We start from the raw sequence: 18,163 nt of genomic DNA on the forward strand, positions 1-18,163 counted from the left end.
CAGACCTGAATCATAGAATCCAAATGGCTTGGTTTGAAAGGGACCTGGAAGATCATGTTGGGTTCCAACCCTCCCACCATGGGCAGGGACACCTCCCACCTGTCCCACCAGGGGACCATCCAACCCTGCCTTGAACACTTCCAGGCATGGAGCATCCACAGCTTCTCTGGACAATCTGCTCCAGTGTTTCACCACCCTCTGGTTAAAGAAATCCCTCATCCATTAAATGAAGTCTGCAAATAACAGTGCAGGGTTTCTACACAGTGCTATTGGTTAGGCCATGGATTGGTCATGAATTAGCCATGAATAGGTCATTAATAGGTTAGGCCACCTACTTGGTCTTGCTTTGATATTCACATTGAGGGGCTGATTTTAAAGATAAGGCTTGGAATTCACCCCTTTTATTGGGTAGTGGGCTAAGGTATGTTGTATCTTATATTCCTCAAGTTAACATCTTGTGGTAGTGATGGAACAAATCCTGTACGAATTCCTGGTACACCCTTTCCTCTGTCTCCTTGGTAAATTGGCAGCTTCTTCAAATTCCCTACACATGGCAGGTAAATTATTGTTAATCCCTGGTTTAAGTCATGAGTACAGTCTACTCTCTGAGTCAGATCAGTTTTCAACCCTGTTTCACATCAGGGGTTGAGTGTCTCAGAGCAATGTTTATATAAGAAAATCTATACATCCCGTGTTAGGTCCAGACTACAATTTTTCCCATATCAGGGATAGTTCCTATGCATCATGAGACATCACAGAAACTGGGATTAGTATAGGCAGGGCTGACTATTCCCTTCTTGGGCAAGAGATCCCAATTCCTTACCTGGAACAGGGGCTGTATCTTGCACTGCATCCCTTACTCTAGATCCATCTACATGGAGAGGTTACAGAAGGCTGGAGATTTGGGAGAGAGAGAGGGAGAAACTTATAGCTGGAGCAACGCACTCTCACCTTGTGTTTAGGAAAAGAGTGTGGGAATACAAGAGATAACTTAGAGAGATGCTGGTAGGAGGAGTTCCAGTAACAGAGTTCTGATGTGAGTATATCATATCTCTGTGAATAGGAAGGATCCCACCTGAGAAACTTGCATTACAAATAAGTGACTTCCATTTATTGATCCATTCGTGTTAAGTAATTTGTAAAATCGTGTATGAAAACCAGGGAATTTAGTTTTGAGCTCTTGTAGGTAAAGCTTATGCCCTTAGGCAGTTCTCAGAACCTTGATGTGTGTTACTGTTCTGCAAGTGTGCTTCATTTCAAGAGTCAAGCACAGCTTTCTTCTGAAGGTTTATTATTTGAAGACAAGTGCAAGTGGGAGAGGTTACAAAAATCAGTTTCTTTTAAGTTATTAATCTCAAATGAGGGATTTTTTTGGTCTTTCTTTTTTATAATACTCGCTATATTTTAACGTGCCTTAGAACAAAATAGGGTGTCATTACCATTCTTGTTCCTGAATGTTTGGCTTGGCATTTGATGCAAGGCCTCAATTGCAGGCTGACGTGCCAGCAGCTGAAGCTGAAAACAAGACTGCGGTGGGCAAACTCAAGATTTAATTTCAGAAAGAGTGTTTATATTTTCCCTGGGGCCCCATTAATGGGAGTCCAAACCCTAAATGTTACCACCAACACATTTTAACAGACCAGTTTCCCAGTTTTTAAAGTGTGGTGTCACCTTGAGTATTTATCTTTCAACTTTTCCCCCTTCTTCTGACTTTTAAAGAAAAGCAATAAAGTTATATCATTTCTGGCTGAATTCGGTATCATGTTTGGGGAGCATAAAAGTTCTGTGTAATGCAACGAAGTGGCATTCAGAAATATTTAATCCTATCTTCTATTTCTGTATCAGTTATTTTAATAACTCAGCTGCTGCAAGTTACCAGTGCAAAATGTCATGTCACTGCAGAACACACCACCATCCAGTGTGTCTTAGGGGTCCCCACAATGATGTCCTGAATCCACCTGATGTCAGGACATCTGTGCCATGCCCAGGGTGAACTTGTGACCAGCAGGTCAGTGCCAAGAGAGAAAGTAGTGATGGGGTCACTGAGAATTTCTTAGCTCAATTTCCAGCTCCTTCAGCTGGGCCTGTTTTGTGGCTTCAATAGGATTAAAGAAACATTTACATTGAGGCTTTAGGAGCATTTTCACACTGCTCCTTTACCCAGCTCAAAGAGCAGTATAAATCCAAAGGATTAAGCCTGGGATTTATGGGAAGTTGTAGTGTAAGATGAGTTTGGTGCACCTGGCTGTCCTTTTCTCCTCTGTGGATAAGGACCCTGAAGCATTGTGATGCATTTGCATGGGATACAGAAGTGAGCCTGGCATTTCATCCTGAACTTTTAGGTCTCTATAAGCTTTGAAATTATTGTTTATAAATATTAAAAGGAAATTGTAGTCTCCTGTGGAGGAATATAGTGTTTCTATCGATTGATTCTATCAAGCATTTTTCTTCAGAGGACATTTTGGCATTTTTCTGCCACTTTTCAATTGCGAAACATCACGCATTCAAGAGAATTTTAATTTCCTGGAAATTATAGTTCTCTGTCTTTAACAAATGGAGAGGGGAAAAAAAAATACAATCCTCTGTCAGTTTCGTTGAAATACAAAGAAAATTGTTAAATAACCAACATTATAATTTTCAAACTTTTTGAGTGATCATTTATGCTGATGAAAGCGATTCAGTTGAAACTACATACACAGCCTATTGTAAGGTTTTCTGCAATTACTTCAGCATAAAATTGCCAGAGTTTGAAATTCTTTACTTAAGTTAAAACTGTTTCATATATCCTTTTGTGGCACAGTGTATAAATCTACAAAGACTGAGATTATGCCTGTACTCTTTAGTCAGGCGAGATTCCAGCTGAAACTGAAATCAAATGGTATTATTACTGAGAAAATATTGTGCTATCAAAGCCAAAAAGGGAAAAAAATAACAGGATGAATTATAATGTTCAGCAATAAGACGACTGGATACTACACTATTTCAAAGCTACTCTTGTGATTGAGATGTATTGTTTTTTTAATCCAATGTGTATCATCTTAATTACTGTAAGAGTAACTTTGAATTTGCTCTGCAAACACATAATTATTGAGCTGGCTCTGTGGATATAGAGTGTTCAGAGGAATAAAGACTTGCAGTGTGCACTGTACTGTTGTCACCCAAATCTATATATCAGTGGAGAGTGGTGTGGTTTTCTCATCATCAGGTGATTAGGCAACACCTGAGGTCCAGAGAAAGACAAGATCTGTCATCCAGGGTCCCTCTATTCTGCAAGTATTTAATAAGAAGGCAAAGGAGGCTCCCAAATGTCTCTGTTGTCCATTAGGAAAGCTGTGTGTGACAGGAAGGAGAGGCATCCTTACACACCTCTGGCCCTCTGTAAGTGAGGCTCTCCTGTGTTGCTCCTGATTTATCCCAGTGTTAGAATTTCATGCTGTGCTTCTGGAAATGTGAAAATTGTAAGCAGATAATCTGTTTTAAGATTGGTTGGTTTGTGTTCTGTAAGACATTCTCAAAATATGTTTTGATACTAAGCAGAGAAAAAAAATTCAAAGTTCTTGATTAGATGTGTGGAATTAAGCACTTTTAGTGCAACTTCTGACTCTTGTCCATGGGCATTTTCAAGAGACTTTTTGATTAACCAAGAGTAGGTAATTTAAGAAACAAAAACTAAGAACAAGAACAACAAAGCCTAGAAAAATCTATGCATTCATGTGTGCAAATGAACACGAATACCCTTATCTTGCCATCCTAGTGACAAAGTTAGTCAGCTGAATTTTGAAGGTGAAAGTTTTAATATTCTATTAGATTGAATAGGTGAATGTTTTGAGGAGGAGGAGGAGGACTTTGGGGATTTTTTTTTTGTCCTTCCTATTAAAATAAAACCTTACTTATTTGCTGTCTTTGTCTTTCAGATTAATCTATAAATTTGTAAGTAGATTTGTATTTCACTGTCATTTCTTAATTCAGAATTTATAAGTATGTACAACTAGGTATTTTTGTAACATAACAGCAGTTATAAATTTGATCTTTAAGTTAGTGTCATGCACATTGCTTTGCACTAGATGGAAAGTTTAATCAGTTCAATATGATCACTTGGATTAATTAAAGCTAAGAATATCGTCTGCAGTTTTATTTTCTTAGTCATAGGTCAACTTCTTGGCTTTTTCCAGGTCCCTACTGTATCTCTCAGCACCAAGGGGATCCTAAAGAGTCTTAGAAAGTTAATGATGGCCGTGCTCAGCGAAGGCATTTTGGCATGCACCAGCAAGTCTGTCAGATTGCAAGAGAGGAGAGCAATTGTTCCACTCTGATTGATTTTATTATGAGTTCCCAGTGCAAAGATCAGAAGTTGGGTCACTGTCTCTTCCATCCCTAGATTTTTGTGATACCATTTTAATTACACTGGATATGGGGCCCAAAGAGAAAGGGGCAGAATACAGAAGGCCCTTTTCTCCATCATTTCCATGATATTATGCAAGGGCAGTTTTGTGGTCTCTGTGTTTGTGTTGCAAAGATCCATAAATCACAGTTGTTTTAATGAGGTGCTCTGTAGAATTTCCCTGTCCATGTACCAGGATAAGATAAGCCCAGAGTAATTGCAGAGCTACCACGAAGTCACATTACTTGGCAGATTGTCTTGGCTGTAGAGTTTTGAGGGCAATTTTTTTTCTCTTGTTCACTGCACACATAAAATGAGTAGATAAGTTTATGTATTAAGGACGGTTTATTCTGTTCTGAGCTGTGTTTTCCTACAGCTGAGGAATATTCACAGTTGAGGGTTTGTTCGGGGCTTTTGTGCTGCTTCTCGTTTATACCCAAGTCCTTTTATGTGGATATACATCAACCTCAGTAGTTTTATCTGCTTACTCTTTTAGCTGGGGAATTATTTGAGACTTTTCATAGTTTGTTATATGCAGGAAAATTCAAGGTATTTTTATCCCAAACCTTGCAGCTCCTTTGCTCTTTTTCTCAGGTATGTCTTTCCCTGTTTTTATCTTACTGCTGAACTCTGATTTGAAAAAAGTAAATGGGAAAGTTGGCCCTGCCATATGTGTTTTGATGAATCTTTCCTATGATTATTTCCTGCAATTGGATTCCTGCAGCAAAGCCGGTGGGATCAAAATTTGAGACTTAATTGAGTTGTCTATGAAGCTAGAGAAACTTGTAAAGAAGTAAATTTTCTTATCTACAGCAATAGTAAGATTAGATGAAGCAAATGAGTGTGGTTTCCTGTTTACTTTTTGCATTCAAATCTTCACCCATGTGTTAGAAATCCATCAAGATGCTTCAGTGACTTGTAGTTAATAAATATATATGTTATCTTTCTGCTTTGGCTGCAGGCTACTGACTCATAATTTGGTCAAGTCTATTTTCCTCTCCCTTGCCTTTTCCCCTCACCCAACCCTGCTAAGCAACAGTTTCTTCTATTTTTCTGGTTTTGGTTTGGTTTGGTTTTTTTCAGTAAGGTAAAGCAAAGTATTGCCGATGTGAAAAACTGCTGCTCCCTTTGTGGTTGTACATCCTGGGTGTAATTCCTCAGCAAAGCCTTGACACAAATTTGCATCTGGAAAAGCAGCAGAATAGCCAGGCAGGTAGCCAAAGGAATTTTTGGGGAATACACTCTATCCCTGCTGTTGAGGAGTCTCTGCTGGCTGGCAGTTTCAGGAAGGATTTGGGGTTGTGTGGAGCAGAAAGGCTGCAGATTGTTGTGTCCTGCTGGTGATTTCTCCCTCCTCCTTTGGAATCTTCCTGCCTGTGGTGTTGGGAGTGCTGACCTGCTGAGAGCCGTGGGCATTCAATCTCTGTGTGTTTTAAAACAAGAAGGTCTTGTCTTTGATGGCAGTGTCACAGCTGCAGCTTTATGAATTTGCTTTGCCAGCAGCTGCCCTGAATTTTGCTGCAGTAGCTTGGCTTCAAACTCCAAACTGAGTTTTCCAGTGAAATGTAACTGTCAGTAAAAAACATTATCTTCAATCTTCTCAATACTCAAGAAGTCCAGTAGTAAATGTGGGCTCAAAAAATTCTTTCTGAATAGTAGGACATTGATTTTGTCTTCCTTGAACCCTAATGTATAATTAGTTATCCCAGTGCATGTATATTGCCACAGATTTAATGCTGAATTTATCACAGATTTGCTGCAGGCTGTTTCTCCTCATTTAATATCTTCATGTGAATCCATCAGCTGTAACCTACAGTGGTAATTTTAGAAAGATACCTGTCTTTCATGTGATATCATCTTTGCCCATGACTTCTAGAATGTACTGTTTCATCCTGTCACATCCTAAAATGAAAACCTGGCTGTTAAATCAAGTGTTCCTCAAAACCAAGAGGTGAGATTTTTCTCCTGCTGCTTCTATTTACCAAAGTCCAGTGTGTTGTTAGGGGATACTTTGCTTTAGAGATTTTGGCAGATAGTGTCAAAGCTTCACAGGAACCTTCAGATAATTATGATGCTACTCCAGTCTCCTTGATATCTAGATAATCACAGTCTGACTCATTATGTTATTTGTAGCTTCAGCTTTCCATATAACACATTTTTTTCACCTCCCAGCCTAAAGCAGTGATTCTCTGTCATGTTTGTTATCAACCACTTGTTACCCTTCTTAGAGGCAAGGAAGTTGTGCTCCTGCTGAGCCTTCTGTTCCTGAAGGATGACATTAAGTATAGATGTTTAGAAAGCACCCCTGGCAATGGAATAGCAGTCACACAACTGTGGTTTCACAGTCATGCACATTATTAAGGTATTTTTTTGTTTGTATACACTGCAAACACTTATGATGCAATGATTATTTCTATTTTGCGTACTTGATCACAGATAATGCAAAATACATTTTTTATTGACAGTAACAAAAAAGATTGTTCTCATTAATGTCTGTGTTTGCTGTTTGCTTTTCAGTTAGGCTTAATTAATCCAGATCTGTAGATATCATCTGGGTACTGTAAGGCAGTTCTGTGAGCATGACTCAACATGAGCCCATCAGATACCATTGTTTTTATTTGGTTTGATGACAGTAGCAATTTTTATGCGTAGGAAGATTGTCGCTGCTTTTAACCAAGCGTGGTTACTCTGGATTAATTTGGAATGCATTTGCATACTGACAAATGAAGCAGATCTTTGATACCAGATCTGTCACCCAGCCCTGCACTCAGGGCTTTTCAGGAAGCATAGTCTGATAGTCTTCAGGCATTTTCCTGGAGAGTTGGCAATTTGGGTTTATGAAGCTCCACAGGAGTCCTGTGTAATCTCTGCCAAGTCATTTGTAGCTGTATTAAATCAGGATGTGATAGTGCCCAAGACTGACTTGTTTACTTAAAACAGTTGGAGATTAGGAGAAATCTATTAAGGACTTATACGCTCTATGAACACTCAGGGTCTGACAAGCCTGGATAGCAAACAGTCTTGAGTCACTTATAAATCCTTTATTTAGGTATTGTTGCAAATTCCTAGTTCTCTGTTTTCTTATCAGAGGATCTGATGGATTTGGCCACATTGTGGTTAGTCTTCTGCCTATGCCTGCCTTGTGGAGACTGTAATCCATTGTGTTTCAGAAACTGTGCAGACATTTGCCAGGGCCAAATATTAACCATTTGTCAGTCAGAGATTTTGAAGACAGTGTTTGCATGTGTTTCTGTATGTTTGTTTTAAGAATCTTGAGTCTGTGACTTAAAACCACAACCACCAGATTTCTGGACAGGTCAGCAATTATAGCAGCAGTTGTGGTAACTCATTTTTTTAGTGTATGGGGATAGTCTAGAAATAATTTGGTCAAGAAACCCCTTGTTTGTAACCTGCTAAGTAGGTAGGTCACTGCAGAGATTTCTCATATACTAATGCACAAAAATATTCATTATTATTTTTGTGGGCTTAGAAAATGCCTGTTTTTCTACCTTCTACAGTAGTCTGAGCAGGTGCTGCAACCATTTTTAGTTCTTTTTGCACTCAATCTAATTTCCTTGATTGAAAGAAAATTTCTTTCTTGTATTTATATGAAGAAAAGCTACTATTTTCTTACATTCCTGGGTCCAGCTGGGAAACAGTGCAGATTCTGAGAGGTTTGACAGGGTGTTTTACCACCACCTTCAGCAAACTGGGCAAATCTATTTTAAAGATGTGTTCAGCATATGGTATTATTTAATGATCAAATTCAGAGCATAAAAATCCTTAAGGTTTGGAAGTTGCAGCATTACTTATTTAAAGGAGAAAAAAAAACATTTTCACATGGCAATATAATTTATTAAACATCAGTCTTTCCTAGAGTCTTGAGCACTGATGACTTTCTAATGTGCAGCAGATACTGTATAAATTACAGCCATGAAGAACCTTGTTTTTATATACTTTGTGAGTGTTATCAATAGTAGAAATTCACAGGTGGACAGACAAAAATGTCATGTCCTGGGATTAACTCTAAAATAAGCTCTGCTGTGCATATGTACCATATGGATCTGTTTTCCTTCTCGTGCATTACAGAAATGAGAGGAAGTAGCTCATTGTTTCCTCATCCAGCTCTTAGATTTGCAGGTTCCTCGAGGTAATAATTTTTCTATATGGTCTATTTAATGTGCTAGGGTATTTTTTTAAAGCCTTCTGTTGAATCTCTGGGGAAAAGTTCATGTTAGTGAGCTGAGAAAGAGTTCTGGACCCATAGTTTTACTAGAAAATATTAGCATGTAGTGAACTTCTGCAGCTACAGAACCTTTCAGGATCGTGTCAAGCTCATTCACTGGAGTGGGTTAGTTGTGGGGGAGAAACTCAAACAAAGCCTTTCTATATATCATAAAAATTGTAGAAAGAAAAGCCCTTGTCTTTGAATTTTCCTCAAAGAGGAACATTGACTAATCAAGCAGTGAGAAGACACTGATGAGTGTTTAATAACACTGCAAGGGTCTGTTGGACTGGGTTTGTTGGCCAATATCAGGACAGTGGAATCCAAACACTAAATTACAACAGTGCTTTGCACCATCAATTGGGCAGGAGGAGCCTGCAAAAGTTAAGGTTCTGATCATAAATTAAAAGCCATTCTTTTTCCAAAATACTTTGTCTCTAAAAGTATTTATAAAATATCACAGATGTAAAATGCAATCATTTAATCACTTAGAATTGAAGTTCAGACCATTGTTCAGGAAGACCATAACCATAATTTATAGCTCAGACTGATGCCAAAATGATTTTAAAATAATTACCTATTGTTAGGTAATTATTATTACGTAAAGATGTAATTAGGATAAACAGAAATACCTAAAGGCAAATTCAGTTGCAACATCAGTGGTTGACTCTAAGCAAGAAGTTGTGTTGTGTTATATCTGAATTCCCTGCTCCAGGAGCAGCTCAGTATATTTTTAACATGTTGTCATTGTCAAGCAAGTCCCTGCACAGAGGAGGGAATGCCACTGCCAGATTTTTTAAATAAAATATTTATGTACATGAACAAATCAAGCATCCCTGTAATTTCTTCCTTACACTTAAGTAATATATGTTCCTGATTCCACTGATTTCAGAGGGACTTAAATTTGTTCCTCTAGACCTTAATAATTAAGTACAAAAGTATTTAGAAAAGCAATTTGTCATCAGCAGTACTTCTGACTATTTTGCTCTCCATGGACACATCCATCTAAGTATTGATCAAACAGTGCTAAGTTAGAACTATAGAATAAAATGAAAAATTATTCCAGAGTCTTTTCGAGTAAAAATAGGAACTGTTAGTTTAATCTTATATTAATTTTCTTCAGAACAGATGTTTAATTCACTTATCAAAAATATAGTCTGAAGTATGCCTGTCATCATTATTCACTTTGTATTTACTTTATTTGATATAAAAGGTTTTTAGTTAGTAAATTTATGTAATAGAAAATTCTACAGAAAAACAGCAAATTCAAATCAGTTTACAAACAGGAAATTGACAAAGCTTAAGTAAATTTATCAGTAATAAAAATACATAGAAAAATTAAGGCTAAATAAACTACTTACCAACTATTATAACAAAGCTTCAATTGTTTTTACCTCCCCTGTCAAAATGTCCCCTTTCTATTGAACATTCCTCAGAGAGGGGACAGGAAATATATAAAAATGCTGCAAGTCCTTTGGAAAATATTAAATTATGCCAGGCTGATGTCTATGAATAATTTCCTGTGGTTAGTCTTTATTCAACTTCAAAAGAATGCCTTGGTGATGAATCCTATTTAACAGCCAACCAGCAGCTACTTGTAAACACTAAATAAATGGAAAGCCTTATTATCAGCTGATTAAATCCACCTTCAGAACCCATTCTCTTCTCACACACATCTCTGCGTTTTCAATTCCCCAAAACATTCATTTTGCATTTGAAATTTTCCTATCCTTGCGTGAACATGATTTTCTCTAATTAACAAGGACACTTTTAAGGATTTTAAGTCTTCCCCCACTGGCCCTTCATCCTGTATGGATGAATATAAGCATAAATATCACTGCTGGAATATTTTCTTTATGAACTTCATAGCATTTTAATAATAATGGGACTAAATAATGGGACTAAAAAACTTATTTCTGATTTTATCATCTTAGGGAAACTGCTCTGCTTCATTACAATATAATGGCATTACTTTTTATTTATTTAATGTATGCCTGATCAGCTACAAAACACCAGTAATAAAAGTACAATTAAAAGCTTTCTTCCTCAACATCTTTGCTCTTTTTTAATTTCTGGTCATTGTATTTGTTGAATTTCATGATAAAAAGAAGATTGCAGTTTTTACTCCTGTTAGTGTCACAGAGCCAGAGTAGTGAGCTGAACTACTATATAACATTAATCCTCTAATTATCACTTGACGTACAGGTAAATTTTTCAATATGTATTTGAATAAAGGTAGCCACTATTTCTACAGCTGCATATACATTTGGTATTGGGAAGTTGTATTATCTGAGAAATAATTTTGAAAAATACACTTTTAAGCAGTTTTATATTTATACAGACAGTAAAACTGAAGTGCCATATTTAACATTAATTTCGTTTTCTTCACTTTTCTGGGTGAACTTCAGGCCATGGTGAGATTAATAACAAAATATACCTTTACTTCAGGATTTTATCTCCTGTCCTTCGGTGCTTAACCTAAAATTATATTTTCCATGTCCTATTTTATTAGTTACTAGAAAGGGAGAGTATAATTCTGACATACAGCAGTTATTTATAGAGTTCTGACTGTATTTCTCTCTAGTAATTTGAAGTATTTTAAAAAGTTGGTGAATATTTTATAGAGGAAGATAAGCATGAATGCCATGACAACAAGCCTATTTGTAGGTAGATATTGCAAGGGGAAGATATGGAGGATGTGCACACTCAGTTGTTTGTGTAAGAAACTGATTTCTGCTTTAGGCATCTCTCATGTAGACTTTCTTTCCATTTCACAGAAAATTTGAAAGGTAGGGTAATAAATCTAGGAAAATGTGGAGCTAGAGAATAGTGGTTGACTAAGTTTGGTTTGAGCTTTGGGTGGCTGAAGTGATGCAGTGATGCAAGGGAAGAAGGATTGATTAAAGTGAAATTCAGCAACCTGGGGTGGAAGCATTCTCCTGGTGGTAATACAGTACCGTTTTTTGGGTTTTTTTTTCCCCCCCAAGTCCAGTTCTTGCATCCACTCAGGAGTTCTGCTGGGGCTTGTGCCTTCAGGTCAGGCCTTGCATGGCTCAATGGCACATCACCCTGGGTGGATGTCCTGTGGATATGAGTGAGGTGAGACCCCACGGGGTCTTATCCAGGCATCTTTGGCCAGAATCAGTGTGAAAATGCACTTAGATCTGAGAAGTGGGCTGAAGCTTTAAAGAGAGGGGAACAAATAGCACTGAATGTGTTGGACAGTCCTGCAAGACTCTTCTCATTTTGGGTAAATGAAATGTCTGAAGGATAGTGGGAATTTAAGGAGTGGAATTCAAGAAGTGGTTTTTCCAAATCTCATGTATCCTGTTTCTCAGCAGGATCCATACAAGTGCCTAGGGAGGCAACGTCTGGTTCTTAAAGAAAAAGAATAAATCTGTACAGAGTTAGAAGATACTGTTGAGTAACTTAAAATAATGAAGTTCTGGAATATTAATGCTTTGAGCAAATTAAAGCTCCACCAACTGGACACAGTCTAAAGAATTTGGGAACTTTGAACTAATAGATTTCATAGAGTGAAAGAGAAATATTGACTAGTAATGACAACAGTGTAGGAAAATGGTGTAGGAAAATACCCTTTCCTGTTGTGTAGGAAAATGCCCTTTCTTGGCAGATCTGAACCAACATGATGCATTTTTCAGCATCTATAGAATCAAACAGTTGGGTTGGTTTGGTTGTGAGAATGCTCCAGCCCAAATATGTTATTCATACTGATTACATTTGCATATGAGTCACATTCATTTTGGAATTCACCAGATGTCCATTTATGTTTGTTTAAATAATGAGATCATTCCATGAAGTGAACAGGACCTAAAAATATAGAGAGAGGACTGTTTGGAAAAGTGAGATTTAAAATATCTTATACATGTTCCCATTTTGTGGTATATTATGCAAGCAGGAGCACGGCAATGTGGAGACACTCTTCTAAAAAGCTGTGTCCATTGCTAACAGTTCATTAGACAATATATTATATAACAAAGCTTAATTCGTTTTATTTCCCAGCCAAGACAATTTTCCCATTAACAAGCATGTTCTCCTTCTGAATACATTCAAAAGTACCATTTTCAAAGCAGCATCATTTGTTGCTCCTCTTTTTGTGTTATGTGAAGATCCTGAGTCTTTATGGATTGTTTTGTCATTTGCTGTAGCGTGGAAGATTTTTAGAATGTCCTGCTCAAGCCAATGCATATTCATAAAGTGAGCAAACAAGGGGGAACTGAATTCTCAAGTTTTATGTTATTGCATTTACATAAACTTTTAACAAGCAATAAGCTTTTTTAATGCACAAATGGAGACTACCAACTAACCACTTCAGTTCAACAAAGGCTTCTCAAATGTGTACTTAATTCATTTGAGACTTTTAAAATCTTGCTCAAGCCTGAAGAAATTCTGTTTTTTTCATACTGCAGCCAATCACTACGCACATTAAACATTTACTTTAGTACTTGGTGAAATAAATTTAATCCTGTACAATTTGAGATTGCAGACTAGGTAAAGAAAGTTAACAGCAACATATCAGAACACGCATCTAGTGAGCTACTCTGGTCTCTTTAAAGCAGAATTTGCAAGGAAAGGCTGCAAGAAAAGAAAATTGAGAGTTTCGCCAAAGCTTGTGGTCAAAGCTCAACTGTCTAGGAGTATAATGATATAATATGCAATAAAAGGAAACCACTAAAATTCAGATTCATGCTGAGTTTCTCCAATTGATATACTGACCAGAAGCAAGAGAATCTGATGACATAATGTGAGAATTATGTTAATTAGAGGAAGAGGTATCTCATGTTCTTTCTTAACATGCAATGGATGATATTATGTGAACTGTGCTGTATCTGTCCATTCATTCCCCAAAGAAATATGGATCACAAGAACAAGAAAGCTCTGCAAGCTTCCCCAAGTAAAATGCTTTGGTCCAGAAGATATGAAGGAGGCAAGATTCTGTTCAAATCAGAGAAAATGCACCAGCACAACTGAGCAAGTTTTTGTTTGTTTGTTTGTTTGTTCCAGACTCTTCTTTACATCTTCTTTAGAGATTAATTTGCTGTTTCTTCCATTTTCTTGTCAGCAGTAGCTGTTACTTGAATATGTCAAGAACAGACTTTTCTGATATTTATTTGAACTGATCTGCTTTAAAATCTGTTGCAAATCAGTGGGCTAGGTTCTCATCAGGCTGTGTATGGAGCCCTAATGCCTGCTTTTGCAGAGGGATGCAAAATTTTGAACAGCTGGAAATTTGCAGAAGTAGAAACACAGGCAGACTGGGTGGGATGGGCCTCTGAGCAACCTGGTCCAGTGGAAGGTGTCTCTGCCAAAGGCAGGGGGTTGGAACTGGGTGATCTTTAAAGTGCCTTCCAGCCCAAGCCATCCTGTGATTCTGTGCTTCTATTACTGAAGGAGAGTTTTATGATTGTGTGGTGTTTGGAAAATGTGTGTGTTCTGCTGGTGACTAGATTTGATACATTCATCTCTGTTGAAATAAATTGCCAAAATATTCCAACTACGTGGTTTTGCATAAATTAGAGGATCTCATGGAGCAGAAAAGCACAGGGTCATAAAAATGTCTCCCTTTTTATATGAAATCACAGTGCTGCAATTTTATCCTGAGTGCAGTTTCAAAGTGAGGTGGAAAGCTGTCACTATCCTTGCCTTGCATTCTGTGTCGATATTTTTAAAAATAGTCTCTCTGTCATAAAACAAAATGTGCATTCAAGTTACTGTTAGATCAATTAGCTGGACTGCTGATTGATAAACAGATTTTTGTTGAAAGCTGTAATTAAAGGTGTGAGTCCGAGATATATGAGTCAGGATTTATTTTTTGAAAAACCTTCCATTTTCCATTGCATATGAGCTTGTGCACAATAATCTGACAGAAGTGCTGACTTCTTCAAAATTTTCATTACTTCCTTTACGTTGAGTGGCATAATTTTTATTCCATATTAGCCTTGTGCCACTACCTTTCATTCTCACCTTGTGTCGTCGTTATATGGGTATTTAGTTGAATTTGGGCTGATTAAAGGATAGTCAGATTGAAAACATCTCTCAGTTGTGATAGTATTTGTTTGACATCTGAACTTCAACGTTCAAATGGAAGGAATTTTGCAGTGCATTTTATGTATTAATGTTTAAAAATTCAAATGCTTTTCAGTACACTGTATTTTTGTCATTTATGTGATATAACTTGCCAAATGTTGCTATGGTGTTCTTATCTTTTTTGGTGGAGAATATTGGCTGTTCTGCAAGTATATATTTATGTGTGTATAGTTTGGCATTAGGGAATAAAATGTAGGAACAAGCTAAGTAAATAGCAAATATGTTGACTTCTTCCTCTAGGAACTACTTAAACATGTTGCCATTTAAATTACTAGTAGGCTTTGAATTTTTTGAATATGCTGTCATGTGTAGAATCACTTTAAACCTGAAGCAGTGTTTTTTAAGAAAAGCAACAGTTGTAATTTCTGTAGGGATTGACCTAGCATGGCAGTTAGGCTCTTTAGCATTCTCAGATTGATTGTGTAGAATTTGACAGCTTTAAAGTTATTTTTAGCCTTGTGTACATTTTATTTTGTTTTGGAGAAGGTCAGTTACTCCATTGAAAAGATGTTATTAAATTATGCACATTGAAATTACTTAGGTTCTTTAGTTACTGAATTTTCGTTGTTGAATATGGTTGGATTTTTGCTGACAAACCCTGTCATTTGTTTTCAGGTTTTATTAAAGTTGATTGATCTTTTATTTCTTTTATTTCAACAGCTTGATGGAGTTGTCCGTCAGAGAAATCTGCATAGTTTGGAACTTTTCCTTTCATGTGCACAGAAACAGTTAAATGTTTTATTGAAGGAAGAGCCAACCCCAGAGGAAAACACAGACTGACATACTCAGTGCTGATGATACAGAGTGATTTGTGAAGCTGCAAATCTCCACTAACAAATTATGAATATACTCCAGTCTTTTTGGATTGTATCATTCAGTCAAGATTGATCTGAAATGCTTGATAGAAATGTTTGTGGATTATGTTCTTTATTTATTTTACTACTCCTATCAGATAGCAAATATGAATTGGGAAAAAGATCCTTGGGGAAAAAAAAATTGTTTTATTTAGGATTTTGCTTTCATTATATTTTTTAGTAGCCCATGGTTGAAGTTCTAGATAACTGCAGTAATGATGAAAACATTTCCCTGTTATGTCTGTTTTAAATTTGGTGCCATGGATTAATGTGATTCACCATCATTTTTGGTATTTTATAAAAATGGACACAAACAAAACAATGGAGACAAATGCATCTCTGTTTCCAAAGTATCTGCCCAACTACATTGCCTAAGGTGAGCCTGAGTAGCTTGGTATTTCCTACTGCTTTTGACTGTATAACAGAAGAATCAGTACTGAAACATAAGAGTGTTGTCAGGCATTTCTTAAGTCATTTAGAAACAAATCCAGCTCTAGGAACAGAAAAATTTAAAAACTAAACAGTACATCTGTTTAGAGTAGCAGAAAACACTACCATGACCAATGTATATCATGTATTTTATTTCTGTTCTACGGGGCTAGTTCAATTCCAAAAGTCATTTGCTCATGAAATTACAATTAATGTGACTGACCTCAGTTTCAGGAAGAAGATGTATGTAATTATGTGGAGACTGATACTGCACTGCCTCAGTGGAATTTCTGACAGAATAAGGAGTGCAGCTTGCTGACCTCACATGCCCTTTCTAAGTGCATGGAAGGAAGTAGGAAAACTCCCCACTGACATTATTGGACTTTGAATCACTCATAGGTCTTTCCAGTCTTGCTAACAGGAGATGGAATGGAATTTCTGTGCCTACACTCTATTGATTGTAGAACTGGAGCCTTAGTTGTAGAAGAGCTCTGAATGAAATAAGGGAAAATAAGTGTTCATGCTTAGGTATGTAAATAAACTAAGAATGATCTCTCTTATGGTGAGCTTACGGGCATTTTTTAAGTGTGGTTCTTGTTATTCAAAAGTGTTTTGGGGTTTTTTGTTTAGCTGATTTTTTCATCAGCGCTTTTCATAAATTTCCTTTCTTACAGTAAAAAAGAACACCAAATGGTTGCATATGTATTTGGCAGTATGAAATATGTATTGCAGAAAGTTAAGGTTTTTATTTAAATCTTTTTCCATGCTTCATTTTTTTTAATCAAGCCCAAAGGTTTTGTCTTTTGTATACACAAAGGTTCGCTGAAGAAGTAAACAGTGCTGGTTTTACTAGATGATTACCTTATCTTGCAAATGGATTAAAATCCAGTCTTCTATTTGATACTTTATTGACTGATCAGTTTCCATTTCTTCTGGCAGACAAGAAAATCCTTTCATGTTAACGAGTTGCCTACTCATTTTCTGTTCCTAAACCAGTGAAATTTTTGTTTCTGTAACTGCACCAAAGATGACACAGATGTCCCCATGTTGTTTTTTTGAATGTTGAGGTACTGTAAAAGGAAATTGATTGCCTAGTGTTTTCTCACAATGTTTGTTCAATTGTGGAAATGTGGTATGAGCAGACTCCTAAATGAACTTCTTAGTTTTGATCTAGGCCTGTACATGAAATAATATTCCTTTTTTACTAAAGACATCCAAGTGTTCCCCTTCAAAGCCAAAGCCTTAGGTACCTATCAGACTTCTCCTAATGAAGAGATTTGTATTCTGACTTGCAACACTATGTAAAAGCACTTGTAGAAGGTTATGATTGGAGTCAGTAAGATGAAGATGCCAGTTTCACTGGCAACTGTGATGTAATTTTCCCATTAGATCATGTGTTATTTAATTTCAGTTCTTGAAAATTGTGATGGTCACAGAAAACTGTACAATTTTTTTTTTCACCTCTGACAGTTTTAGTCCTTTGATCTTCCTCTCTACCCTGCAAACAAAACTACAGACTAGACCACAGATGTGCAAGACCAGACTGGGAGCTGGGGTTACATTCAAAACTCCAAGTCTCAGAGCAAACCCAGACCTATTCAGTAGGTGAGCTTTGTAACATAGAGTAACTTCCACCATCTCCATACTGCATCCAAAGCTTTAAAGCTTAGGGATATTTTTCATTATTTCTATCTAGCCATTGGAGAATTCGGTCTGTGGAAATTTGGGAGAAGGGACTCATAGAATTATAGAATGGCCTGGATTGGAAGAGGCCTTAAAGATCATCCAGTTCCAGCCCCCTGCCGCAGGCAGGGACAACTGCCACTATCCCAGGTTGCTCCCAGCCCCATCCAACCTGGCCTGGAGCACTTCCAGGGTTCCAGGGGCAGCCACAGCTTCTCTGGGCAACCTGTGCCAGGGTCTCCCCACCCTCACAGAAAGGAATTCTTTCCTAATATCCAATCTGAGCCCATTCTCTTTCAGTTTACAGCCAGGGAGAAGTTTGCATAATCCAGTCTGTCTCTTAGAAGTTGACACTACATTTTATTATTATTTTTTTTTATTCCTACATACAAACTGGAGAATGACATAAAAGAGAAAATAGCATGTTGTATGTCTGCAGGGTAGAACTTTATCTGCCTCTGAGGCCTGGCTGGTAGCATTAAA

General features: G+C 37.1%; 1 protein-coding gene across 1 annotated transcript in view; it reads left to right on the plus strand.

Moving 5' to 3' along the window:
• The window catches only part of CCDC91 (coiled-coil domain containing 91), an 89,543-nt gene extending 74,049 nt beyond the window's left edge, over positions 1 to 15,494 (plus strand). The window contains exon 12 of the mRNA XM_062490905.1: positions 15,375 to 15,494. Within this exon, the coding sequence (XP_062346889.1) occupies positions 15,375 to 15,494 (120 nt within the window). The remainder of the gene's footprint in view (positions 1 to 15,374) is intronic.
• Positions 15,495 to 18,163: the final 2,669 nt, after the last annotated feature.

This window comes from Cinclus cinclus, chromosome 4 (assembly GCF_963662255.1).
Source record: "Cinclus cinclus chromosome 4, bCinCin1.1, whole genome shotgun sequence".
Lineage (NCBI taxonomy): Eukaryota > Metazoa > Chordata > Aves > Passeriformes > Cinclidae > Cinclus > Cinclus cinclus.